Below are 25,083 nucleotides of genomic sequence, written 5' to 3'. Positions count from 1 at the left end.
TTGTATTAATGTTTGCAATAAGGCATTATTGCTATTTACCGAAATAACCAAAGTTGATGCTTGACATCAACAGCATTTACTTTATATTACTGTTTATACACACAACATTTTTTTAAGTATTAGTATTGAAGTTCATAAGTTTATGATAAAAGATTTCACCCAATCCATATATAATGATAATCTACAGCCAATTTAGAGTCTCCAAAGCTGCTTTCATACATGCACTCAACTCTGGAGTTACTCCTGCCAGTCCCCTGAAAACACTGGATGATGTCCGATTGAACCCATGTGAGACCACAGCAGAAGATTATCTGGAGGATTCACCACGAGCAGTGAGAGTGTTGATGACATTTCTAAGACCGATGCAAAAAACCACCCCCAAAAAACGAACCACCATCCCTCTCCTGAACAGTGAAGAGAGTCTTCTTGTAAACGCATCTGACTGGACAATTTCCTGCTGTGTTTTTCATATGTGACAGACAAACTCCAGAGAAAGTCTGGCCCTAGTCACGTCAAATTAACCTGCATGTCTTTGGACTTTGTGAGAAAACCCATTGGGGAAGAACACGCAAATGGATCTGTGTGATATTTTCATTACATGTACTAATTATTACAATTTTCCAGATCTTTTCTGAAGGAAAACTGGAAACTGGACGTTGTTAAATGTTTATTGAATATCCCAGGAATTGACCTTTATATTGGCTTTGACACTTGTTTTCCCCACCGGCGTTGGTCACATTCTAGTTTGGCCAGATGAGTGTCACCAGAAAAAGCTTTTGTTTTTAGTTTGTTTGTGATGGATAATTATCAAGCAGCGCGACTAGGTCCTGCTGGGATTCTGAACGCTACCTGGTGGAGAGAGGAAGAGGTTTTTCTCTTTCTTTCTCTCTCGGATGCGTTCACTTTGAACGTCCTCCAGTGTGTGACTCACCTCAGACAGAGAAATTAAAGCGGTTCAGTGACATTCTTTTGGATCATTTCGTGTACTTTATGCTTGGACTCAAACAAGCTGATCTCCCAACAGAAACCGCAGATGTGGTGAGCAACACTCATCGCAGGAAGCACTTTCACATTCAAAGCCACACACACACCCACTCACACACATTCTTGTGCTTCTATCTTAGTGCGGACACTTAATTTGCATTATGCATTCCCTCGCCCCTTCCTCTAACCTTAACCATGAAAACTAAATTGCTGACCCTAACCTAAACCTAATTTTAACACTGTGTACCGATGCTTCTCTGGGTGCTCGGTCTGGGCACTGCATTTCTATCTCAACATAGCCCTAAGGCCAAGTCCTAACCCTCAAACAGTCCATTGACATAGTGAAGACAGATCAAAATGTCCTAACTCTGTGAGGTCTATGTCAAAATGGTCCTCACAAAGGTATAAGTACAAGTACACACACACTGACAAGCACCCATGTTTTCACCTTTTTTGAAGATCTTGTGCCCTCCAGAGTTTTTACTTCAAGAGCTTTAAAGTTCTGAAGCTATACAGTATACCCTTTGGCCCACCTGTGTGGGTTTGTGTTTTTGTGTGTGTAGATTTGTTTGCCTAACAAACATAAGTACAAAGCAGTAAATGATCCAGTCACACATGCTCACAATAACAGGACAATCTGCAGAACATTCAGGCGATGAACAGAATGTAATATATGAATTCTGTTGTGGAGATCACATGTTTTGGTTTATAGCACATTGACACAAGCATCAGCCAGCTTCACTAAAAGCTTTCAAATCTCGTTGTCCTTCCAAGTTGCATGTATGACACATCTTTTTCCTTGTGAGATATCCATATTCGTTTCTGTTCTTTGTTGTATTCTTCACTGCGTTTACGCAGCAATGCTGCCACTCAGATAATCTCCTGTATTCTCATATGGACTCATTCTGAGATTATCTGGTGTTTTTACTGGTGGCTGGTAGGAGAAACTCCAGAGAACGTCCACAGGAGCTGACTTTTTAAATTCTCACATACTGCCCCTATGCATAATTTCAGGAGTTTATCAGTGCATGTCTGAAAGCAGTTTGTGTGTGTGTGTGTGTATGTGTGTGTGTACCAATTGTTGCAGGATTGAAGGAGTGAAGACCTACTTCTATTTTGAGATGCTGACACATCACACCAGCACTGAGCACAATCAGACCAGTGGCGAGATTCTGCTCAGGAAAAGTGATGTCATCGTACCAGGTTGGTTTTGCTGTGTTTATTGTGCACAGGCGGTGACGTGGAAGGAAACAAACTAACGAACACACCAGCCAACAGTTTCACATGTAATTATTCATTCTTCATTTTTTTGGTTTTGGATAAGATCAGAGGAAGGAAATGTTTCATGTGCTGGATCAGTTGTGGGAAACAAACATTCTGGTGCGCTAATGTGGAAGTGATTCCAGATTTGTTTACAAAGAGAAAAGAACTGGTTCAAATGCATCCAGTGGTGTTTGAGTGCAGGAAAGAGCAGTGATTAATAATCATGGTGAAGTGACATTCCAACAACATGAAAATACAAATGGTGAGTGATGTGCAGCTGTTGCTTGAGGTTGTTTTGCCAGGCCTCAGTGACAGAAGAGTCTCAGAGGGCTTGTTGTTTTACAACCTTTCCTGCACTCTGGCCTGTTTCCCTTTGCTCTCAGCAGGCTGCTGGTTCTGTGGGAGGTATCAAAGCGTCTGCTCACTTTATTATATAACAGCGCAGCAGCTTGTTATCAACCATCTTTCAAGAATTTAACTTCCCCATGGTTGTTATAGTAGAGCCGTTATTATTACCATCACGAATAATATTACATCTTATAATTGTATAAGTATTGATAATAATACCTGTACAAACAGCAATGTTAAACCAAATCAAGATGGAACATTATTCACATAAAAACAAGATGAAAAGTTAGTCTTATTTTAGTATCGCTGCCACTTTATAAACTAACAGCAAATGAGACAATCAGGGAGGCTTTTTCTATAAACTATTCTCAATGTCTGTCACCGGGACGGATTACCCGAGAGGTCAGAGCAACTATTTACGACAGTCAGGCTCGAAAAGACTGGAGGGAGAGGAAGCCTAAGCGGGGAGAGTGAGTAGGGCCACGCTAGGTTAAAGGCTAACCAGTACAGACCAGTGCTCCAGAGTCTGTTTCTCACCAACTCCACATCTCTTATAAGCAAAATGCATGAGTCCGCAAGAGAGTTACGATACATTACCTCATGGCTATGCATTCTACAAACAGTTCTGTGTAATGGTGTGTGGTTCGATATTAGAGCCAACTTTAAGACCCTACACATTGAGTGACTTGGTAATGGATGTTCCATTTGCCCACAATAAGTAAGAGTATAAGTAAAGTAAATAAGTAAATAAGAGTACGGGTGTATGGATTTTTTGTACTTGTATAAATGTATTTAATACTCAATGGCTTTAAATCGCTTCTAATATTTTTAGAAAACTGTCTTTACAGACAAATGGGTTCATATTTTATGTATCTTTATTAGGGCCTCAGCACCGACTATTGCTTTTTGTTTGATTAATCAGGAACATGAATAGCCTTTTGATGGCTTAAACATTCTCAAAAACTAACCAAACTTAGCGTGCGTTTTAGGCCTGATGAACATTTACATAGTCTTGAGAAATTCTAAATGGGCTTGGCAAAATGTTCAATTTGTTTAACGCAACAGGAAGTAGTAATTTTTTGGGATTTTGTGGCAGTTTTACAGATTTTGTATTTTACTAAACTCCTCCCAAAGCTTTCATCAGATCAGTTTCAAATTTTGTGAGTTTCATCTTAACAAGATGGAGAATAAAAATAATTCAAATTGTGAGTTTTTGCCACACCGTGTGACCATGGCAGGGTGTCATATTTGAATGAATCACAATGAAAACATGAGTCTGTTGTATCTCGGACATACATGGTCCAATTGACCCCAGACTAGACATGTATGACATGATTCCCAGCCTGATGTCATCTACATAAAAATCACGACTTAACAGCACAGTGCCCTCTGGTGGCAACAGGAAATGTCTTGATTTTTGCATGTCTTACATTTTGATGTACTCCTCATCCATTGCGAGTTTTTGTCGAACTTCAGTGTACTAAGTCCAATCTCCCTCAACCTACATGTGTGTAACAACAACCCCCCCTGAAGACTTTCATATGGTTGTAAGGAATGAGCGTGGCAATATAGCTGAATAGTTCCCCATAAAGTTCAGCCCCAAGCTGAAAACCAAGATTAATTGACCTTTACAAAAATCAATAATGGGGGCAGCGCATAGCTCACCTGGTAGATCGGCCAGCCCAACGAGGCAAGGCCTAAACCTGCAGCTGCCCGGGTTCGATTCCGACCTGTGGCCATTTTCTGCACATCCTCCCCCAGTCTTTTTCTGTCCACCTTTCACAGCTTTCTCTCCTTCCTATCAATTAAAAGCAATAAAAAGCCCAAAAATATACTTCAAAAATTGGTAGTGACATGTACGATTTCATTACGAACAAAAACAACTCTTGGATCACAATGCTAGACCAAACAGGAAGTCGACCATTTTGAAAAAGTGGCATTTTTTGATCATTTAAACGTGTTTTATTTTGACAAACTCCTAGTAGAGCTTTCATCAGATCAACTTTAAGTTCAGTGAGAGTCATCTCAACTCCATGGACATTAAAAGTTTTAGTGTACGTCACAAGGTGTGACCGTGGCGTTACGTCAAATTTGAGGCAACCTTGATACAGTAAAGGCTATAACCAAACTTGTCCTTTTAAGCATCACATAAGTCTAAACTGAATCTATGTCAAACTGTTGTAGTCAGATTTTCTCATTGAAAACCTTATTTTAATATTTAATTTTAATTTAAGTATTTTAAAGCACTTTCTAAATGAGAACAGAGTTCATCTTTGTCTGACTGAGTTTTTTAATTGATGAAAAAGCATCCATATGTAGTAATACAGAAAATTGTGGATGTGATACATTGAAAAGCATTGAGCCGTATAGAGATGCATTGATGTATCATGATGAATCGAAACGTGAAGATGCACACCCGAGATTCAAATGACCAAAATGGCCACAAAATCCAAAATGGAGGACTTTCTGTCACGTCAATCAAATTGGTGGTGGGACCTTTTTATTTGTGGATGTTTCTTAGCTACATTCTTTTATAGCTTATTCTTCCTTCTTCATTTAGGAGAGCTGGATTCCAAGACACACTCACAACTCCAGCTTGATCCTGTTGAACAGTGGTCAACACCACCAACCAACAGCCCAAGATCACTTTTTAATTCTAAACGTAAGCAGAGTTCCACCACCCTGATATCTTTCAAAAAAAACCACTTAGGAGGGTCTTATTTATTATTTCTAGCAATTTCTGTTAAAGGCTGAATATACAATAAATAAATATACACAAAGAGAGGCAGCTGTGCACCTTTCTCATTGAGTGCACAATATTCAAATTAATATCAATTCATAACTAGGAAGACTGAAATCAAAGGATTCATGGTCCATGTATGTCCGCGTTACAGAACATCGTGTTTTAATGGCGTGTTATCAAACTTTGACACCACGCCACGGTCACACCGTGTGATTAAAAAAAAATCTGTCAGTCAGTTTTTATCTCCATCTTGTTGTGATGACACTCATCTCAATTTGAAGTTGATCCGATGAAAACCCTGGTACAAGTGTATCAAAGAAAAAATGTGGAATATGGCCAAAATGGCCACTAAATGCAAAATAGCAGGCTTCCTGTTGTGTTTTTCCAATTGCACCAAGAGACTTTTTTGTTTGTCTGGTCATGATACACCTGTATATCGATTTTTGTGAAGATAGGTCAATGGGAACACCTTCCGGGGGTCTCGGGCTGTCTCGGGGGGCACCGTTGAGCCATTTTGTGACGCCCATTGAAAATTCCTTCAGAATATGTAAATTTTCACCACTTTCTAACTTTCTGCAAATTTTGGTAAGAAGTGGAGCATGTTAAAGCCCTCAAAAAGCCAATTCATTTGCCTGAATAATAATAATAATAATAATTACTTACACACCATATAAATCTAAATATTAATAAATTCATAGAAACTGTCAGCCACCTGCCATGTAGGGGAAATTCACCCAGAAACCTAAAACTGTACAGGATGTATTTTGAAAGTGGTTAAATTGCAAACACATTGTAAAAGATAGGTCAATGGGAACACCTTCCGGGGGTCTCGGGCTGTTTCGGGGGGCACCGTTGAGCCATTTTGCGACGCCCATTGAAAATTCCTTCAGAATACGTAAATTTTCACCACTTTCTAACTTTCTGCAAATTTTGGTAAGAAGTTGAGCATGTTAAAGCCCTCAAAAAGCCAATTCATTTGCCTGAATAATAATAATAATAATAAATATAACATTTTTAGGGCTGCAAAGCAGCACTGGGTGGGCCCGAGCACATCCATTTTGAAGCGTTGCATGCTTTTTGTCTGAAAAAACAAAAATAACCAGTTCTGAGAGAGAGAGAGACGTAACCTTTGCAAGACATAAAGTTTCCTTTGATCTAGGAAGACTGAAATCAAAGGATTCATGGTCCATGTATGTCCGCGTTACAGAACATCATGTTTTAATGGCGTGTAATCAAACTTTGACGCCACGCCACGGTCACACTGTGTGATTAAAAAAAAATCCGTCAGTCAGTTTTTATCTTCATCTTGTCGTGATGACACTCATCTCAATTTGAAGTTGATCCGATGAAAACCCTGGTACAAGTGTATCAAAGAAAAAATGTGGAATATGGCCAAAATGGCCACCAAATGCAATATAGCAGGCTTCCTGTTGTGTTTTTCCAATTGCACCCAGAGACTTTTTTGTTTGTCTGGTCATGATACACCTGTATATCGATTTTTGTGAAGATAGGTCAATGGGAACACCTTCCGGGGGTCTCGGGCTGTCTCGGGGGGCACCGTTGAGCCGTTTTGCGACACCCATTGAAAATTCCTTCAGAATACGTAAATTTTCACCACTTTCTAACTTTCTGCAAATTTTGGTAAGAAGTTGAGCATGTTAAAGCCCTCAAAAAGCCAATTCATTTGCCTGAATAATAATAATAATAATAAATTGAATACAATAAAATACAATACAATAGAATAAAATAAATAAATATTGAGGTATAAAGAATAAAAACAGAAACACAAGATAAAAAGGTAGATAAGGTGCAGTGGCAAGATGATGGTAATAGTACTGATGATATGATGGTAATGTTATTGTTAGACAGCATATAAAAAAAAATAGTACAGTATATATAGTATATAATATAACATAATATATATTTATATATGATAGTAATTATACCAATATAATAGCACTATATAGTAATAATGGCAGCAACAGTATATATAATAATAATAGTAAATATAATAATAATAATAATAACATGTACACATGTATAAATATGTGTATATACAAGAATATACAGAGTATGATATAATATGATATGATATATAGTAGAGGTATAAATATAATGAAAACCCTGGTACAAGTGTATCAAAGAAAAAATGTGGAATATGGCCAAAATGGCCACTAAATGCAAAATAGCAGGCTTCCTGTTGTGTTTTTCCAATTGCACCAAGAGACTTTTTTGTATGTCTGGTCATGATACACCTGTATATCGATTTTTGTGAAGATCGGTCAATGGGAACACCTTCCGGGGGTCTCGGGCTGTCTCGGGGGGCACCGTTGAGCCATTTTGCGACGCCCATTGAAAATTCCTTCAGAATAAGTAAATTTTCACCACTTTCTAACTTTCTGCAAATTTTGGTAAGAAGTTGAGCATGTTAAAGCCCTCAAAAAGCCAATTCATTTGCCTGAATAATAATAATAATAATAATAATAAAAATGAAAATAAAATTTTTAGGGCTGCAAAGCAGCACTGGGTGGGCCCGAGCACATCCATTTTGAAGCGTTGCATGCTTTTTGTCTGAAAAAACAAAAATAACCAGTTCTGAGAGAGAGAGAGACGTAACCTTTGCAAGACATAAAGTTTCCTTTGATCTAGGAAGACTGAAATCAAAGGATTCATGGTCCATGTATGTCCGCGTTACAGAACATCGTGTTTTAATGGCGTGTAATCAAACTTTGACACCACGCCACGGTCACACCGTGTGATTAAAAAAAAATCTGTCAGTCAGTTTTTATCTCCATCTTGTCGTGATGACACTCATCTCAATTTGAAGTTGATCCGATGAAAACCCTGGTACAAGTGTATCAAAGAAAAAATGTGGAATATGGCCAAAATGGCCACTAAATGCAAAATAGCAGGCTTCCTGTTGTGTTTTTCCAATTGCACCAAGAGACTTTTTTGTTTGTCTGGTCATGATACACCTGTATATCGATTTTTGTGAAGATAGGTCAATGGGAACACCTTCCGGGGGTCTCGGGCTGTCTCGGGGGGCACCGTTGAGCCATTTTGCGACGCCCATTGAAAATTCCTTCAGAATATGTAAATTTTCACCACTTTCTAACTTTCTGCAAATTTTGGTAAGAAGTTGAGCATGTTAAAGCCCTCAAAAAGCCAATTCATTTGCCTGAATAATAATAATAATAATAACCAGTTCTGAGAGAGAGAGACGTAACCTTTGCAAGACATAAAGTTTCCTTTGATCTAGGAAGACTGAAATCAAAGGATTCATGGTCCATGTATGTCCGCGTTACAGAACATCGTGTTTTAATGGCGTGTAATCAAACTTTGACACCACGCCACGGTCACACCGTGTGATTAAAAAAAAATCTGTCAGTCAGTTTTTATCTCCATCTTGTCGTGATGACACTCATCTCAATTTGAAGTTGATCCGATGAAAACCCTGGTACAAGTGTATCAAAGAAAAAATGTGGAATATGGCCAAAATGGCCACTAAATGCAAAATAGCAGGCTTCCTGTTGTGTTTTTCCAATTGCACCAAGAGACTTTTTTGTTTGTCTGGTCATGATACACCTGTATATCGATTTTTGTGAAGATAGGTCAATGGGAACACCTTCCGGGGGTCTCGGGCTGTCTCGGGGGGCACCGTTGAGCCATTTTGCGACGCCCATTGAAAATTCCTTCAGAATATGTAAATTTTCACCACTTTCTAACTTTCTGCAAATTTTGGTAAGAAGTTGAGCATGTTAAAGCCCTCAAAAAGCCAATTCATTTGCCTGAATAATAATAATAATAATAATAATCCTTACAATTTCAATAGGGTCTCACCAGACACCTTTGATGTCTGTGCTCGGGCCCTAATAACAATGCACAATATGTAGCTTCTCAGTTCAAAATCATGTTCTGCAGAGGAGCTGCTACTGCAGCACAATGTTTTAACATATAGGCTTTGATTTGAATGTGGCCACAAATATGATTGCCTTGTATGAAAGAAGTCCCTTGTACTTAAATAAATACCAGTACTACACAATATGAAGCTGTGCATCTTCCGCTCCTGCAAATATTTCACAATAAAAATGTTTTAAACAAGGGAATGAATTCCGTTAACAGAAACGCTGCTGTGCTTTTATTTTGAAAAGGCATACAGAAAGTGTGTTGTGTACCAAAGGGTTAAGCTGAAAGAACACTTGTTGAGATTTACTATTTAACTCCGCCCATGATTTATTTAAAAGAACACTTCAAAGCATTATAGATTCATAGATTCCTATGATGTCTTAGATTTATGCAAATACATCACAGTTTCAGTGGTCATAGATTCATTTGATGTATTGATGATGCAAAGAGGATCTGAAGTGTCAGGTGTCAAAGAGAGTTAAGCCTAGTTTTACAATATTAATTAAATTAAAATAAAATGGGACAGCTTCCGTTTCCTTAAAGATACACACTCTACTCCATCACATCATAATGCCTCAATCAAAGGAAGTGCTCTCTTCAACATCTGGAAGTGACTCTGACAGTGTAGTGGAGACCAAGGCAAAGAAAAAGAAGCCAAGTGTACAACAGAAACCAGCCATGAAACCAAAGAGTGGAGAGAGCTCCAAGCCTGGGGGATCATCCAAGGCCAGTAATAGTGACGACGACATGTTCCAGATTGGAAAGATGAGATACGTCAGCGTGAGGGACTTCAAAGGTAAAGTCCTGATTGACATCATAGAGTACTGGATGAACCAAGATGGGGAAATGAAGACGGGGAAGAAAGGCATCTCCCTGAATCCTATACAATGGAACCAGCTGAAGGACCAGATTTCAGAAATTGATGATGCCATTAAGAGAATATAAGCATTCCTTCTAGTGTTATCTGATCTGTTTTGTAATGAGACTGGGGCTGTTTTCTAATGGACTTGTTTAATAAGTAGTTGTGTAGATCCAGTGTTGTCTGCATATTCCTGTTTCTGTGTAAAACTTGTTTTTGAGCTGTTGTAGTGAAGTTATTGGTGGATGAGAAGATGGTTTATCATTAAAGTTACTGACTTGGGTTCGTCAATACAGCAGTTTTTATGTCAATTAATACAAAAAAGGCACTCACTTTATGCTGTTTAAATGTAAGTTCATGTTCACGGTTTAATAAATCATAAGAATTGGCTTCTTTTGATCTTTGTAATATATAGTATAGTACTTATAGTTCTGAAAGCCAGGCCCTGCTTGTCATACTGTAAGAGCATAATTAGTTTCATGGTTCAGGTTTGAAAATAAAAGATGCTATGAAACAAAAAAAACAAAAACAAAACACAAAAAAATGAAATGGTAACCATGTTGTCTACACTTGACGCCGTAGACCAGCGGTATGTTCCGGTTTTCTGATCTAGATATCTATAAAACAATCAAATTTTTTCAAATTTCAATACCTAATTTCCCCGTTTTCATTCAGAATCAAAATAACAATTACATAAAGCATAACATATGTTTTCAGTGCTTACATGGGGGGTTGGGAGGTTCTGGCGTTCTTTTAGTTACGCAACCCTATACAAATTTTAATAATTGGGCTGTTCGCACCGGCAGCGAAGTAATTACAAAAAATTAGTAAGTAAGTAGTGTTCGTTTATCTTTTAAGAGAAGATGAGCCGAACTCAGTTTGATCAATCAAGAATTTATTTAGGAAGCAATGACCAGGTTATCAATCAGCAAAACAATGGGCTTCCACACACTAGTTGTATCAGAGCGCCACAAACATCCGGCGCCTGTCCATTTTATAACAGTAGATCTTCGTTCCTCCCTCCTCGGAAGTGCGCAGGCGTAAGCCATCCTCCTGGCTTTTGGAATACGGAAGTGAATCAATCAAATCAATCAATCAAATTTTATTTGAATAGCCCACATTCACAAATAACAATTTGTCTCATAGGGCTTTAATATGGTGTGACATCCTCTGTCCTTAACCCTCAACAAGAGTAAAGGCCAATTTATGCCTCTCCGTTTTTTCTATTACGGATAGATAAGACCGCCCTATCCGTCGTGAAACGCTCTCTCCGAGTGCTTCGGACAGCTTTTCGTACACGTCTGATTTTTCTAACTATCCGTCTTCATGTTGGAGACCCGACGGACCGCTCTTGGCTGTGATTGGTCCGCGAACGACATCATTTCCGTATGACGTCATTTCCGTATTTCCGGACCTCAAACTTCCTGTTTACTAGTAGCAACAAACACGAACACAACTATGATTCTACGATTAATGTGACGTGTGTGTTAAGCCAGCGGAGTTGTCCGGCTGACGGTGGCTCGTTAGAGCACTGAGGGCATGTGTGCACGGTCATATACGGTTATAACAAGCTTTCAAAACGGCGCTAGCAGGCTAGGCTAGCGGGCTAGGCTAGCCACCATGCTAACTGCGGTGGTTACAGTGCAAGAACCCGCCGTCACGACTTTAATTCAATCATGACACTGTTTCTATAATACCGTCAGGTTAGAAGCAAACACTGGATAGTAGTTGTTGGTGCCGGGAGTCCCTGCTGACTGTGTGTGGAAGCTGGGGGGAGCTAGGTCCGTGTAGCTTCTAGCTACATGTAGCCTCAAGCAGATTCAAGCTGTGGAATCAGCAACACAGTTCGGAAACAAGACCGGGGAACCGCTGCGCTAAGAAACGATTACATCAGCATCTTGACCCGCTGGGTGTCACTTTATTTAGTTCTGTTAGTTGCCATGGTTCAGTGTGTGGGACGCAGGCTAACATGTAAACAGAGACACGTGGACTTCTTCTTCCCAAATGGGGTAGGCTTCTCTGAGCTCGTCTTCCGTTGCGCCACCTATGGGTTTGGCGGGGAATTGTTTTTAGATGGATAGTCGTCGGAGAAGTAAAAATCAAAAAGACTCTTTGACCCCCGCTGAGACCTCTCCGAGAAACGGATACGTAGAAGTATATAAGAGCCTTAAGGAAAAACTACTAAAAACCCTTTTAACAGGTAAAAATATGTAGAAACCTCAGAGAGAGCCACATGTGAGGGATCCCTCTCCCAGGACGTACAGAAGTGCAATAGATGTCAAGTGTAGGAGAACATCATCGGGATTAAATTATTTAGCAGCATCGATGAGGGTAAACATTTTGGAAGGATAGCTTCAATACTATATGTCAAGTAGTCCTGCTGCAATCATAGTCTCTGGTCAGCAGCCAGCAAGATCACGATCCAGCATCAAGATGGGATCCACTATAGTCAACAGTCATTGTCCACTGCCGGCAGTTAGGATCCGTCATCAGCCGCCACCTCGTCGTGGTCCACCACCATTCGATGCCAACTCGACAAAGGATCCTCCATTACCACTACGATTAGCTGGCACGATACAAAATCCACCAAACTGGATCCACCATTGCGACCTCTGACGCGCGATCCACAATCATAATCCATGGTGCGGCCACAGCTGTGGCCCTGCATCTGCGGGGGATAAGGCACAGAAACTCCGGGAAAGGGGTCAAATAGTAACATGTACAGATGAGATAAGAATAACTTAGATGTGATAAGTATGGAGAAGAGGAAGGAGAAGTAGGAAAGAGAAGCTCCGTGTGTCATGTGTCATAAATTCCCTGTGCGTCTTAGCGTCATCAGGGGTTTTTGCCTTTTAATCAATTTTACAATGATACAGGCCGAAATTGAGGCTACACTGAGGCTCAAGGTAAATCTGACTGGCTACTGGTTTGTATGGTAGTACGATGAAAACCATGTGGCCCACTCAGTAGATCAGACATCAATATCTCTATGCCTTTTTAAACTAAACGCTTCCTATTTTAGAAAATACAACAAGTTACGTTCTACCGCACTAATTAGCTCTAAGTTAACGCTTTATCAAAGAGAAAGGTTTTAAGCCTACTCTTAAACGAACAGAGCGTGTCTGCTTCCCGAACTGAAAGTGAGAGATTATTCCACAGGAGTGGGGCTTGATGGCTAAAAGCTCTGGCTACTACTCTACTTTTAGAGACTTTAGGGACGACAAGTAAACCTGAATTCTGGGATCGGAGTGCTCCAGCTGGTTGATATGGTACTTACATCTCTTTAAGGTAAAAAGGTGCCGTATCATTAAGGTCCTTGAAGGTGAGGAGGAGAATTTTAAATTATATTCTTGATTGAACAGGAAGCCAGTGTAGTGATGCTAATACTGGAGAAATGTGCTCTCTTTTCTTAGTTCTCATCAGGACACGTGCTACGGCATTTTGGACTGGACTGGTCTTAAACGATTTACTGCTGGAGCCTGATAATAATGAATTACAATAGTCTCGATGTAACAAAGGCGTGGACTAGTTTTTCTGCATCTTTTTGTGAAAGGACATGTCTGATTTTTGAGATATTACGCAAGTGGAAAAAGGCGGTCCTAGAAATTTGTTTTAAGTGACTATTCAAGGACAAATCAGGATCGAAGATCACTCCCAAGTTCCTGACTGTGTCATTGGAAGCAAGGGCAATGTCGTCTAGCGCAGCTTTATCATTAGATAATGTTTCTCTAAGGTGTTTAGGGCCAAGTATTACAACCTCCGTTTTATCTGAGTTTAATAAGAGAAAATTGCGGGTCATCCAGGTTTTTATGTCCTTCAGACCTGCTCGAAGTTTAGTTAATTGATTACTTTGATCAGGTTTTATTGACAAATATAACTGGGTGTCATCCGCATAGCAGTGAAAATTTACCCTACTTTAAGTTGATCATTATTTTTATGTTCACAAATCTTTATTTATAATTGAGTCTTTTGTTATTTTATATATTTTTATTTCCAAATAGTTCAAGAGAGACCACTACAAATGAGCAATGTTATGGACATTGATGGAGTTTTAAATTTGAAAGTGTCTAGTTACAAAGTTTAATAAATCAGACACTAATTGCACAGTACTCTGTATTATAGCTTTCTTTCAACCAAAAATGCTTTGCGCTGGTTAGGGGGTACTCGGCTGAAATCTTTTTTCAAAGGGGATACGTCACTGAAAAAAGGTTGAGAACCACTGCTCAAGGCGAAAGTAATGAATAGGAAGACTATCATTGAAAATTTGTAGGGGGAACTTGTGAGCCATTTTTGGACACATGTTGCCGACGATATTAAAATACCAACATTTGCTCCAAACCTTACCCATCTGCACAATTTGGTGAGTTTTTGTAAAGGCACCCAAAAAAGCATTTGAATATGCAGAGTTAGAACAAGGCTTTCTTTTCTGCAGAAATCTTTTTCCTGAGTTGATGTCTCTGCTTATGCCATCTAAAATGTGAAACCAAATATATTTTTTGTGTACCCATACAAGATGTCCAATGTAACGCCAATAAAATCCAGTACTACACTAACATTTTAATGCCTCTGCAATAGTGATGTGTCGGTCGTGAACGATTCGTTCACTATGAACGAATCCTTACAAGGACTCGGGAGTAACGAGTCCTCTCAATGAGAGATTCGTTCATTTTCTTGTGGCCGCGCATCGGGACTGTTCCATAGGCTCAGTCAAGGAAGCAGAAATGATTCGTTCACTTCCCTACTGGGTCTTCGGGTACGAGTCTTTGGATCATTTTTCACGTGACCTGCATTGGCTCAGTAGAAGAGCGCTGGAGCTGTAGCGAGGGACGTTCACTGTCTCCCGGAGAAATGAACACTCTGTGTTTTTAGTATAGAAAGAGTGAATTATATTCGTTCAAGTCATACAGACTGGTTTTGTTATTTTCACTTTACATTAACACTTACAGTTTAGTGCATTGTAATTGTTTGCCATGATAATTAAATGCCAGTTTGATAATAAATGACAATTTCAAACCATACAAACTGTAATGTTGTACTGTATTTAATAGGTTTACTTTAAAAAATATGATCTGCAGTAAACTGTAAGTGTAAATAACAAAACCAGTCATTATGACTTGTGAACGAATATAATTCACTCTTTCTATACTAAAAACACAGAGTGTTCATTTCTCCGGGAGACAGTGAACGTCCCTCGCTCCAGCTCCAGCGCTCCTCTACTGAGCCAATGCAGGTCACGTGATAAATGATCCAAAGACTCGTACCCGAAGACCCAGTAGGGAAGTGAACGAATCATTAGAGATGAGCCGGATACTCGGCTGAAACGAGTATCCGGTACGGATAAAGCACTTTTGCCGAGTACGAATATTATACGAGTAATCGGAGTCATTATCTGTGCACGGACTGAATGAAAATCCTCACACAGCGTCACAGCGCTCCTCCCGTCACACACGGCTCTGCTCACTCACTCACAGAACAGCTCTCTGTCTCTCAGTCACTCAGGTTCACTGCGCATCGGGACTGTTCCATAGGCTCAGTCAAGGAAGCAGAAATGATTCGTTCATTTCCCGACTGGGTCTTTGGGTACGAGTCTTTGGAAAATGTTTTACGAGACCTGCATTGGCTCAGTAGAGGAGCGCTGGAGATGCGAGGGACGTTCACTGTCTCCCGGAGAAATGAACACTCTGTGTTTTTAGTATAGAAAGACGTTAATTATCACGGCAAACAATTACACTGCGATAAACTTTAAGTGTTAATGTAAACTGAAAATAACAAAACCAGTCTGTATGACTTGTGAACGAATATAATTCACGTCTTTCTATACTAAAAACACAGAGTGTTCATTTCTCCGGGAGACAGTGAACGTCCCTCGCATCTCACACACACACACACACACACCTGGTGTGGAAATAAATTTAAAAAAAATAAAAATAAAAAAATCATAAAAAATTTTCAAAGTTAAAAAAGAAAGTTATGTTGAACCAGCCCACTTCCGGGTTAAATCACACCCACTTCCGGGTTAGGCCCCGCCCACTCCGAGTACGGATACGGATAATTCATATGGTTAATAGATAGATAATGCTGTACTCGCTCATCCCTAATATTAACTTGTATTTCAGCCAGCGTACTTTGGGGATTTAATAAAAATGTATATGTGGCACATCATATAAAATGGTGTTTCTGGTATGTAACTTAAAAGTACCTTTTTAATGGTAGGATAATTTCTCTCCCCCATCTTCCTCGTGGTATGTGGATGATGGTAGTGGGCTCCACCCGGCTTCTCTTTCTCTCCAGGCTGCCCTTCCTGCTCTTCATCAAGCAAAACAAACTGTTCGGTCCAAGTTATTTGAGGCCAGATTGTGAGATGGTAACATTTTTCCAAGTGGACCAATGTTGCCACTGAACGTTTTCTGATGAGACTGGGTTGGACATTGCCAGGGCCTGCACTGCGGGCAGTGTGGTAATGGCTGTCAATCACTCATTTTCATGCCTGTTGCTAGCCAATGCAATAAAAAGAAGAGTTTGTGTCAGTACGTGGCGCAATACATTTTGGGAGAATTTACGGTTAACGGCTGTTCACAGAAATCTGCAGGCAGCACAGAAAACTGTCAGGAATTGACGCGGTGTACCAGTTTCTGGCAGTTTTACAAGCCTGAGAATGTTGGGCGGTGACCCCTCTGCTCCTAAGCCTAGGGGAGGCTTTCACATGCAAATGACAATGCTCTGAGCTTTACAAATGCAAATCAGGATAGTTCAGTGCAGATAACACCTTTTTCTGAGAGGTACCAACTAAACTATCTGGTGAAGTACACCAGGCTTAAAATAAATATAAAACCTGAAATTGTTAATTGTTTCCCTTTAGTAAGTAGGTGTGCTATAATGAATTACATTGTATACCATGAGCAAAGATCAATGCTATGATTTTTTTTTAAAAAGTACACTTTATTCCAACATTTTATTATAATCCAAAACAATGAGGCTCAGTAAGTCTGTTTCCCTGGACAGGAGTGACAACCCACCTCTTCAATCTTAATTGCCCACGAACACTTTCCTCAATCTCAACCACTGTGCAGAGTGGCATGATTACAGTTACTTTGTCACTTGTGTTGGTTAAATGCACAGTGGATGTGTTAACCACAGATCTACCAACAATCCCCTCAACAGGAAGAAATGATGTTGGGTATGATATGTCTGTGCCCTGTAAGCTCCAAACTTCTACTGACTTTCCATAAAAATACTGGCAAATATAGCACCATATTCACATGTCCATGGCAAACTAAGCTGTTTGCCATGAATTATAAATGCTTCATTTTCATCACTACCTTCAAAATAGCAATGAAACTTTCATTGATTTACTGATTTCCTATTTCAGTGTAAATATTTCATTTCTAATTAAATCCCCAAAGGACTGCACAGTGACAAAACACAGCAGCCGCCTACAACATTCATCTCTGCTCAGTTTGATTATTATTTTAAATATAAAGAAGACACAATATAGAGCTGAAATTCCTTCATAATTTGAACTTCAATTGTCTTATATTTGTTATAAAACTTTCTCAGTATTCCATTAAAACACTCAACACTTTTATCCAAAGTGACTTACAATAAGTGCATTCAACTATGAGGGTACAAACACAGAAGAGCGAGAATCATGTATGTACATTTACTTAACACCAGAAAGAAAAAGCGGGTCCTCAGTCACATACTCATCCCATACAAAGGTACAATTTAAAAGCTGTTTTAACCGCTGCTTTAAGATGAAAAGGACATCTTAGAAGTCGCTCGTTTGCGTCATCACATGATGGGCTCGTCCAATCACAGCCTCGTGAATGCAGAGTCTGTGTCCCTCAGACATGAACCGGGTCTTGCTAGCTTGGTCGGAACGAGTGACTCTGTTTTCGGGGTAAATAACTTGCTGAAGTCGACACAACGTTTTTTCCCTGGAGGAGAATACTTACAGAGAGTCTCTGGAGTTCTCCTGGACACGTCACCAGGTCACTGGATCACAGAGGCGGTTCTTTTCTTGAGGGCACTCAGCAATTGGCCAGATGTATACTGTCTCTCAAAGTGCAGTTTTTTGCAAGCATATCTGTGTGAGAGAAAGTCCGGTCCACCAGGTGTCTCCCCCCATAGTGCCCTTATTAAAAAAGGGAGTTTTTCACAGTGGAGATTAGACTTTAGAGGAGGATTTAATATATTTTTCTCATAATAATTTGGAAAATGGTTCTTTGTGTTAGTCCTGGTACGTCCTCTCTCCGTCCTGAGAATCTGTGCTTTCATTATCTCAAATCTCAAGATGGATTTCCTTCTCACGCATCCCCAAGCTGCACTTTGCGGTCAGATTGACACTCAGATGGTTGCGCTCTGTGTTTGACTCTGTACCTGAGTCCAGAAGTTATACATTACTCCAGATGAAAGAAACAGTTGTAATATTGTTAATTCTATAGACTACACAGCTAATATTGATTCACAGGATATAAATGTAGGTAAAATATAGTAAAATATATTCATAAGATAGAGGACAAAACATAGATATCTCAAAAGTCCCTAAGTTAAGGTAAGAGCTATAAGCTACAGAGCAGCCATTGCTAACTGCTAAGCTAACTCGTAGATCTGAAAAGCGTGGCAACAACTTTGAGATAGCGAGAAAGTTGCTAAAAGAAGATTGGAGCATCGAGTGCTTGAGCAGAACTAATGCATGTGTTAATAGGTATGAACTGCTAAAATCGAAAAAGATGTGCTCTGGTGTTTAAAATACATTCTCCAGGTTCACTTTATCTGATCCATTTCATCACCGTGTTTTCACAGACTGAGACCCCCCACAGCCGAGACTCGCTGAAAGTCCGGATTTAAAGTGCGGAAAATGATGCCATTGTATGTAAGTAACTGTTTAGGAATTGTTTGTGTTTTTTTGCTGTGGATCTTCCAACGGTGATGCAGCAAGGCTATTTCCGTGTATTAATAATAAACTCATGTTACTCATGTTGTTTTCCAGCTGCCACAGCCAGTATGAAGGAGCTTCCAGTACATCCAACTGGACCTTGCAGCAGCATTGAGGAGTTCAGGAGTCGTCAGAGAAGAAAGAGGGTAAGGTTATATTCATTAGATAATTTTTCAGTTACATGTATGTTGTCATTGAACTGTGCTTAGTGTACTGATTGTGATTACAGCTGATTGAAGCGGGACAGATGACATGGATCCATCCTTCCACAGCCAGGAGCTCACCGACCTGTGTGCCACACTTCAAATAAGACTAGAACCTACACTGGATCTCACAGCTACACACCACAGATGTCTAAACACTGGAGGAGATCCCACAAAGAACGTATGACCCAGAGGCTGCAGAGAGACATTTCAAGCTTCACCTGAGTTTTTCACTGGCTAGGTGTTTGTACAATATTTGTGCTGTATGTAAATAAAGCTTTGACTCAACACATACCTTGTTCATGTTTATTCCCTGTACAATATGTTCAACATATAACATCAAGCATTATATGAATGAATAAATCATCTTCATTAACTACAGTGCTTTTGGTTAAGGCTTACTAATACATTTTAATATATAATAACATTATTAGTAACAACTATATATTCATTTGTATTATTAATATTGTGTGGGAGGGATTTACCCACGTGTATACTGCAATGACCCAGGGAGACCAATAGCAGCAGATCTACCAGCCAATCACAAGTGACTTTTCGTTTCAAGGGTGTGTGGTTTCCTCCAATGGTGAATCGAGAGAAGCTATCACCAGCAGCTTACTCTGCGATTCATATGCTACTTAGCTTGTGGGTCTCTGGTAGGTAGGGGGCTATAACGGGGGTAGGGCTGAGGGTGACAGGAGGCCGGTGAGCCTCTGGGGCCAGGTCCACCTCTGGTGCTGGATTAGGGAAGGGCAGGGGAAGCCCTCCCCTGCATGATGAGTTTTTCTACGTCTAGAAGGAGCCCTTGAGGAGCCTGTCCTCCAATCAAAAGGAGGGGGACTTCTCTCTGTGCTTATTTTAGTCGCCATCTTACCTCATCTTTGCGCAGCACTGGGCGGGGCCGAGCACATGCATATTGATGCGTTTTGCCTGAAAATAATAAATAATGACTGAGGAATTATTGACTCAAAGAGCTGTTCAGGCTTGGACTCTGATCATGAGACAGAAGTTTGGTGGTGATAAGACAATGCACAGTGAAGTTATGACAACATCGTCTCCTTTGGCGTAGGATGAACCTTCGCCGTACCTCAATGTTTACACGGTTTGAGAAATGTACCAATTCTGAGAGAGAGAGACGTCACCTTTGCAAGACATAAAGATTCCTTTGATCTATGACCGCTGTCACTGTGGACGTCTGTGTTTACGCAATCTCTTCTCGCGTGACGTCTTCCCAGAAAATCCTGCATGTTTTCTTCTTTCGCATCAAGTCTTTCCTGTGTCATGTTTAAAAATGAGAGCCTTGTGCCCTGAAAAGGATTTGGTTTTTTTTCACTAAATCACTTCAGAATCTGGAAAATGTTGGTACCATCCCTCCTCTGGTCACATTCAATAATTTCTCTCAAAATAGGACATTTCTAAGCTTCTGTTAGGATACACTAACATTTCCCATCCAAATCAAATCAAAGTTTATTGTCATGTGCACCAAATAACTTAGCATCATCAGAGCAGTGAAATTCGTATGACCTGGCAGGCTACATCTACCCAGTAGAGGGGCAATCCAAGATAAAAAAAAACAAACATATAACATAGTAACATATAACTTATAACCTAGTAACCTATAACATAGTACAACCATTTAAATTTAAATGAAGGGCTAGCAGCAGTTTACAGGGTGACGGAGTGAAGAATGTTAAATTAAACAAGACATAAAGTTTCCTTTGATCTATGAAGACTGACACTGCAGGAGTGAAGTTGTTAGTTTACGGCTCAGCATCAAAGGATTCATGGTCCATGTATGTCCGTGGTACAAGTACCTCAAAGTAAAAATGTGGAATATGGCCAAATTGGCCACTAAACGCAAAATAGCAGGCTTCCTGTTCCGTTTTTCAAATTGCACCTTACTTTTTTGTTTGCCTGGTCATGATACACTGTATCGTTTTTTGTGAAGATCGGTCAATGTGAACACATTCCGGGGGTCTCGGGGGGGCACCGTTGAGCAAACACTTCAAAGGATTATAGATTCATTGATTCCTCTGATGTCTTAGATTGACGCAAATACCTCACAGTTTCAGTGGTCATAGATTCCTTTGATGTCTTAGATTGATGCAAAGAGGATCTGAAGTTTTTTTGACCTGAACAGATCAGTCTGTATTTAATGATAGAGATAGCACCACCGACTACCAAAGAGAGGTAAGCCTAGTTTTACAATATTAATTAAATTAAAATGAAATGGTAACTATGTTGTCTACACTTGACGCCATAGACCAGCGGTATGTTCCGGTTTTCTGATCTAGATATCTATAAAACACTCAAATGTTTTCTAATTTCACTACCTAATTTCCCCAATTTCAATCAGAATCAAAATAACAATTATATATAGCATAACATATGTTTTCAGCGCTGACATGGGGGGGTTAGCAGGTTCTGGCGTTCTTTTAATTGGGCTGTTCGCACCGGCAGCGAAGTACTGGGAAGCGATGAGAAATGCCGGGAAGAACCGGGAAGCGCCGCGGCCTGCTTGCGATCTACTGTGATGAATTCGGGGTCTGTTCTATTTTTCTCGCTTGCCGCGAGCAAATCGGGCCGGAAAACATACTGAAATTCGATTTAAAACTATATAAGTGGTATATTATATATTATATAAATGATTAAATATACATCCCCAACGGTCTCCTACAGCTCGCCCTCCAACCGGTGAAGCATTCCCCCAGCCGTGCGGTGTGAGGAACATCTTTCTGGAAGTCAATTTACTTTACCTCCAGCCTCATCTCTAACCGATACAATGGCCGTGCCTCCCACGTATGCTGACCTGGGCAAGTCTGCCAAAGACATCTTCAACAAAGGCTATTGTTTTGGCTTGGTGAAGCTCAATGTCAAGACAAAGTCAGACAATGGAGTTGAATTCAAAACATCTGGATCCTCCAACACTGACACCAGCAGAGCTGCAGGTAGCCTTGAAACTAGATACAATAGGTCAAAGTATGGTCTGACCTTCACTGAGAAGTGGAACACCGATAACACCTTGGTAACAGAAATCACAGTTGAAGATCAGATTGCCAAGGGACTGAAGTTAACTTTTGAAACAACCTTCTCACCAAACACTGGCAAGAAGAGTGGCAAAGTTAAGACCGCCTACAAGTGCAAGTTCATCAACCTTGGCTGTGATGTCGACTTCAACTTGTCTGGCCCCACTATCCACGGGGCTGCCGTTATCGGCTACGAGGGGTGGCTCGCCGGCTACCAGCTGAGCTTCGACACTGCCAAATCCAAGATGACTCAGAACAACTTTGCCATTGGTTACAAGACTGGAGACTTCCAGCTCCACACCAATGTGAATGACGGAGCAGAGTTTAGAGGCTCCCTCTACCAGAAGGTGAGTGACAAGCTGGAGACAGCCGTCAACCTGGCCTGGACCGCTGGCAGCATCAGCACACGCTTCGGTATCGCAGCAAAGTACCAGCTGGACAAGGATGCCTCCATCAGTGCTAAAGTGAACAACAATAGCCTTGTTGGTGTTGGATACACCCAGACTCTTAGACCAGGCGTGAAACTCACCCTGTCCTGCCTGGTTGATGGAAAGAACATCAACTCCGGAGGCCACAAGCTCGGTCTGGGTCTGGAATTTGAAGTCTAAGCTTTCGTCATACTGCAAAGGACTAGAGAATATCAGAAGAATCTGGCCTTAAAATGTATGTCCAACTCAAACCAGCAAAGGGATATCTGGGAGAGATTGAGAGAAAGGCTATGACAGCAAACTTCTAACTTGGATCTCACTTCCAACTCAGTGCTTCTGTCCTGTGTTTCTTTTTTTGCTTTGTAACTGCGTCTATTCAAGAGACAGTTGGTGGTGTACTATTTATAAAACATTTTCATTGTTCCTGTACAGCACTGCCATAATAATGAAATCCAATACAATCCCTTTGCCTATCATCAGCTGTTTGTGACTTTATTTGGAAATGATCCCAGACACTGTTTCTTTGGTGAGAACATCGGGTGATGGTTTGTGTGGTAATTATATACTTAATCCACACATTTGTCAGTTGTGTCTAAACGGACAGACACACACAAGCACACAATCTCTTGTGGGGGGGTGGCAGCTTCAGGCTTGCGTAGATCAATCACCTGTGAAGACCATCATCATTTACCCCTGAACAGGCACGGAGAAATGTGCTTCCTGTGTGAAGAGTCAGGCGGCTGCTCGCCTGAGAATTGACGCTTCCGCCTCAGGTTCTCCCTGACTTTCATGCTGCGGTGTCACTGTGGTTAGAGTCTAAGATGAGTCAAAAAAGGATTAAATTATCAGATGCACAATTCAGAAAGCGCCGAAAAGTAGAGGAGGAGAACAATAGGACAATATAGAGGTAAGAATAACCCTGATTGTGGACATCATGAATGTTTATTTTTTTCAACATGACATGATATGCTGTCAGTACAGCAAATTTCAGACTGTCTTTTTATTTTTTATTCACTGTACATGTACTTTTTGAGGCAGATTTGACCGAAATGCACGTCATTGCGGTCCAATTTAAAGGCTTTAGTGTCACAACATGGCGTCACCCGCTTCTCAAGGCTTCCCTTACCTATTTTGATCAACCTCAAAATAGGTAAGGGAAGTAGCATGTTTTTACTTGGTACTTCCTGTCAGTAGTGTGACTATCATAGTATATAGGCATATTTCCCTCTTCAGGGTAGATTTTTATCAAAAAAAGAAGTTGGACAGTAATTGGAGTGAAACATTGAAGTTACAGCTACTGAAGATTCTTGGCGAGACATTGAGATTCACCACCATTCCAAGGACATGCCCGCTTGATAAAAACTCACAAGTTTGATTCTATTGCATAACCAATTTCTTTTGGCTCTCTTGATTTCACATAATTCGGCTGAAAGGGCTAGCTGTGGGACACCAACATGAAAAACATGATATTTCCTGTTACAGGAAGGGTACGCTATGGCTTATATTGAATATAATCATATGGAGCTGTTCAAGGTGAGACCTTTGTTATTCATATGTTGGATGAGGCAGATTGGACAATATACATATATAAGCACTTATGGTTTGCCGGCGAATCATTGAAATTCGCTGCAGCGCCAATGTAAACCAAAGCATTACTTCACACCATCATCCTCCAAACCAGGGGTCTCAAACTCGCGGCCCGCGGGCCAATTGCGGCCCTCGGGACGATATTTTGTGGCCCCCACCTTAATATGAAAGTTTAATGTTAGTGCGGCCCGCTGGTTTTATATTGTAGCAACCCCGCTGTTAGCTGCTGTGTGGGACAATGTTATGATGTTCTGGTTTCCTACTGTGTGCCTGTCCAGTGAATGGGCATGCATGTGAGTGACATGGGGGGCGGGGTCGCGTGTGTACGTGTGAGAGTGAGTGAGAGAGAGAGCCGGGAGAGAAAAGAGTGGCTTTGGATGTGCAGGAGAGCAGTAGGGTGAAATTCATAGTTTTCTGCCCTCTTTCGCGCAGGTCATGATGTATCAAGTGCTTCATTTGTAAATCACAAGGTGCCGGAACGTTGAGTACATATGACAGCGCAGGTACGACGAGCACAGGTCGCGAAACGCACATAAAACGACGCTTAAAACAGCACACACATGCCACTTACAATGCAGTGGGACTTATTTAGGCTATACTGCAGTGACGGTATCAGTCTTTGTGTCAGTGATTATTAAAGTGGCATCTTTAGCAAAGGCGACTTCTGTGTCCAGCGGAGAACACGAACGGAACAACACACACACACACAATTTGTTAAATTGAAGGCAAATTCAAGGGACACCACGGCTCCTTTACACACGCTGCGCTGTGAGGTTTTGGGAGCTTCTTTACGCAGAC

General features: G+C 40.6%; 2 protein-coding genes across 2 annotated transcripts; both read left to right on the top strand.

Annotated features, from left to right (window-relative positions):
• Positions 1 to 9,784: 9,784 nt before the first annotated feature.
• Positions 9,785 to 10,394, top strand: LOC133005650 (activated RNA polymerase II transcriptional coactivator p15-like). Its single transcript, XM_061075399.1, has one exon. The coding sequence runs from the start codon at positions 9,815 to 9,817 to the stop codon at positions 10,187 to 10,189; it is 375 nt and encodes a 124-aa protein (XP_060931382.1). The 5' UTR covers positions 9,785 to 9,814; the 3' UTR covers positions 10,190 to 10,394.
• Positions 10,395 to 21,996: 11,602 nt separating this feature from the next.
• Positions 21,997 to 22,878, top strand: LOC133005488 (voltage-dependent anion-selective channel protein 2-like). The gene has a single exon (XM_061075183.1). It carries the CDS (start codon positions 22,027 to 22,029, stop codon positions 22,876 to 22,878), a length of 852 nt encoding a protein of 283 aa, XP_060931166.1. The 5' UTR covers positions 21,997 to 22,026.
• The last annotated feature ends 2,205 nt before the right edge of the window (positions 22,879 to 25,083 follow it).

Source organism: Limanda limanda, chromosome 7 (genome assembly GCF_963576545.1).
Source record: "Limanda limanda chromosome 7, fLimLim1.1, whole genome shotgun sequence".
In the NCBI taxonomy this organism is placed as follows: Eukaryota; Metazoa; Chordata; class Actinopteri; order Pleuronectiformes; family Pleuronectidae; genus Limanda; species Limanda limanda.
This window is presented reverse-complemented; position numbering and strand designations above follow the sequence as displayed.

Bases quoted from the DNA above. Each gene is read 5' to 3' on its own strand.
- LOC133005650 (XM_061075399.1), top strand. From the start codon at position 9,815: ATGCCTCAATCAAAGGAAGTGCTCTCTTCAACATCTGGAAGTGACTCT.
- LOC133005488 (XM_061075183.1), top strand. From the start codon at position 22,027: ATGGCCGTGCCTCCCACGTATGCTGACCTGGGCAAGTCTGCCAAAGAC.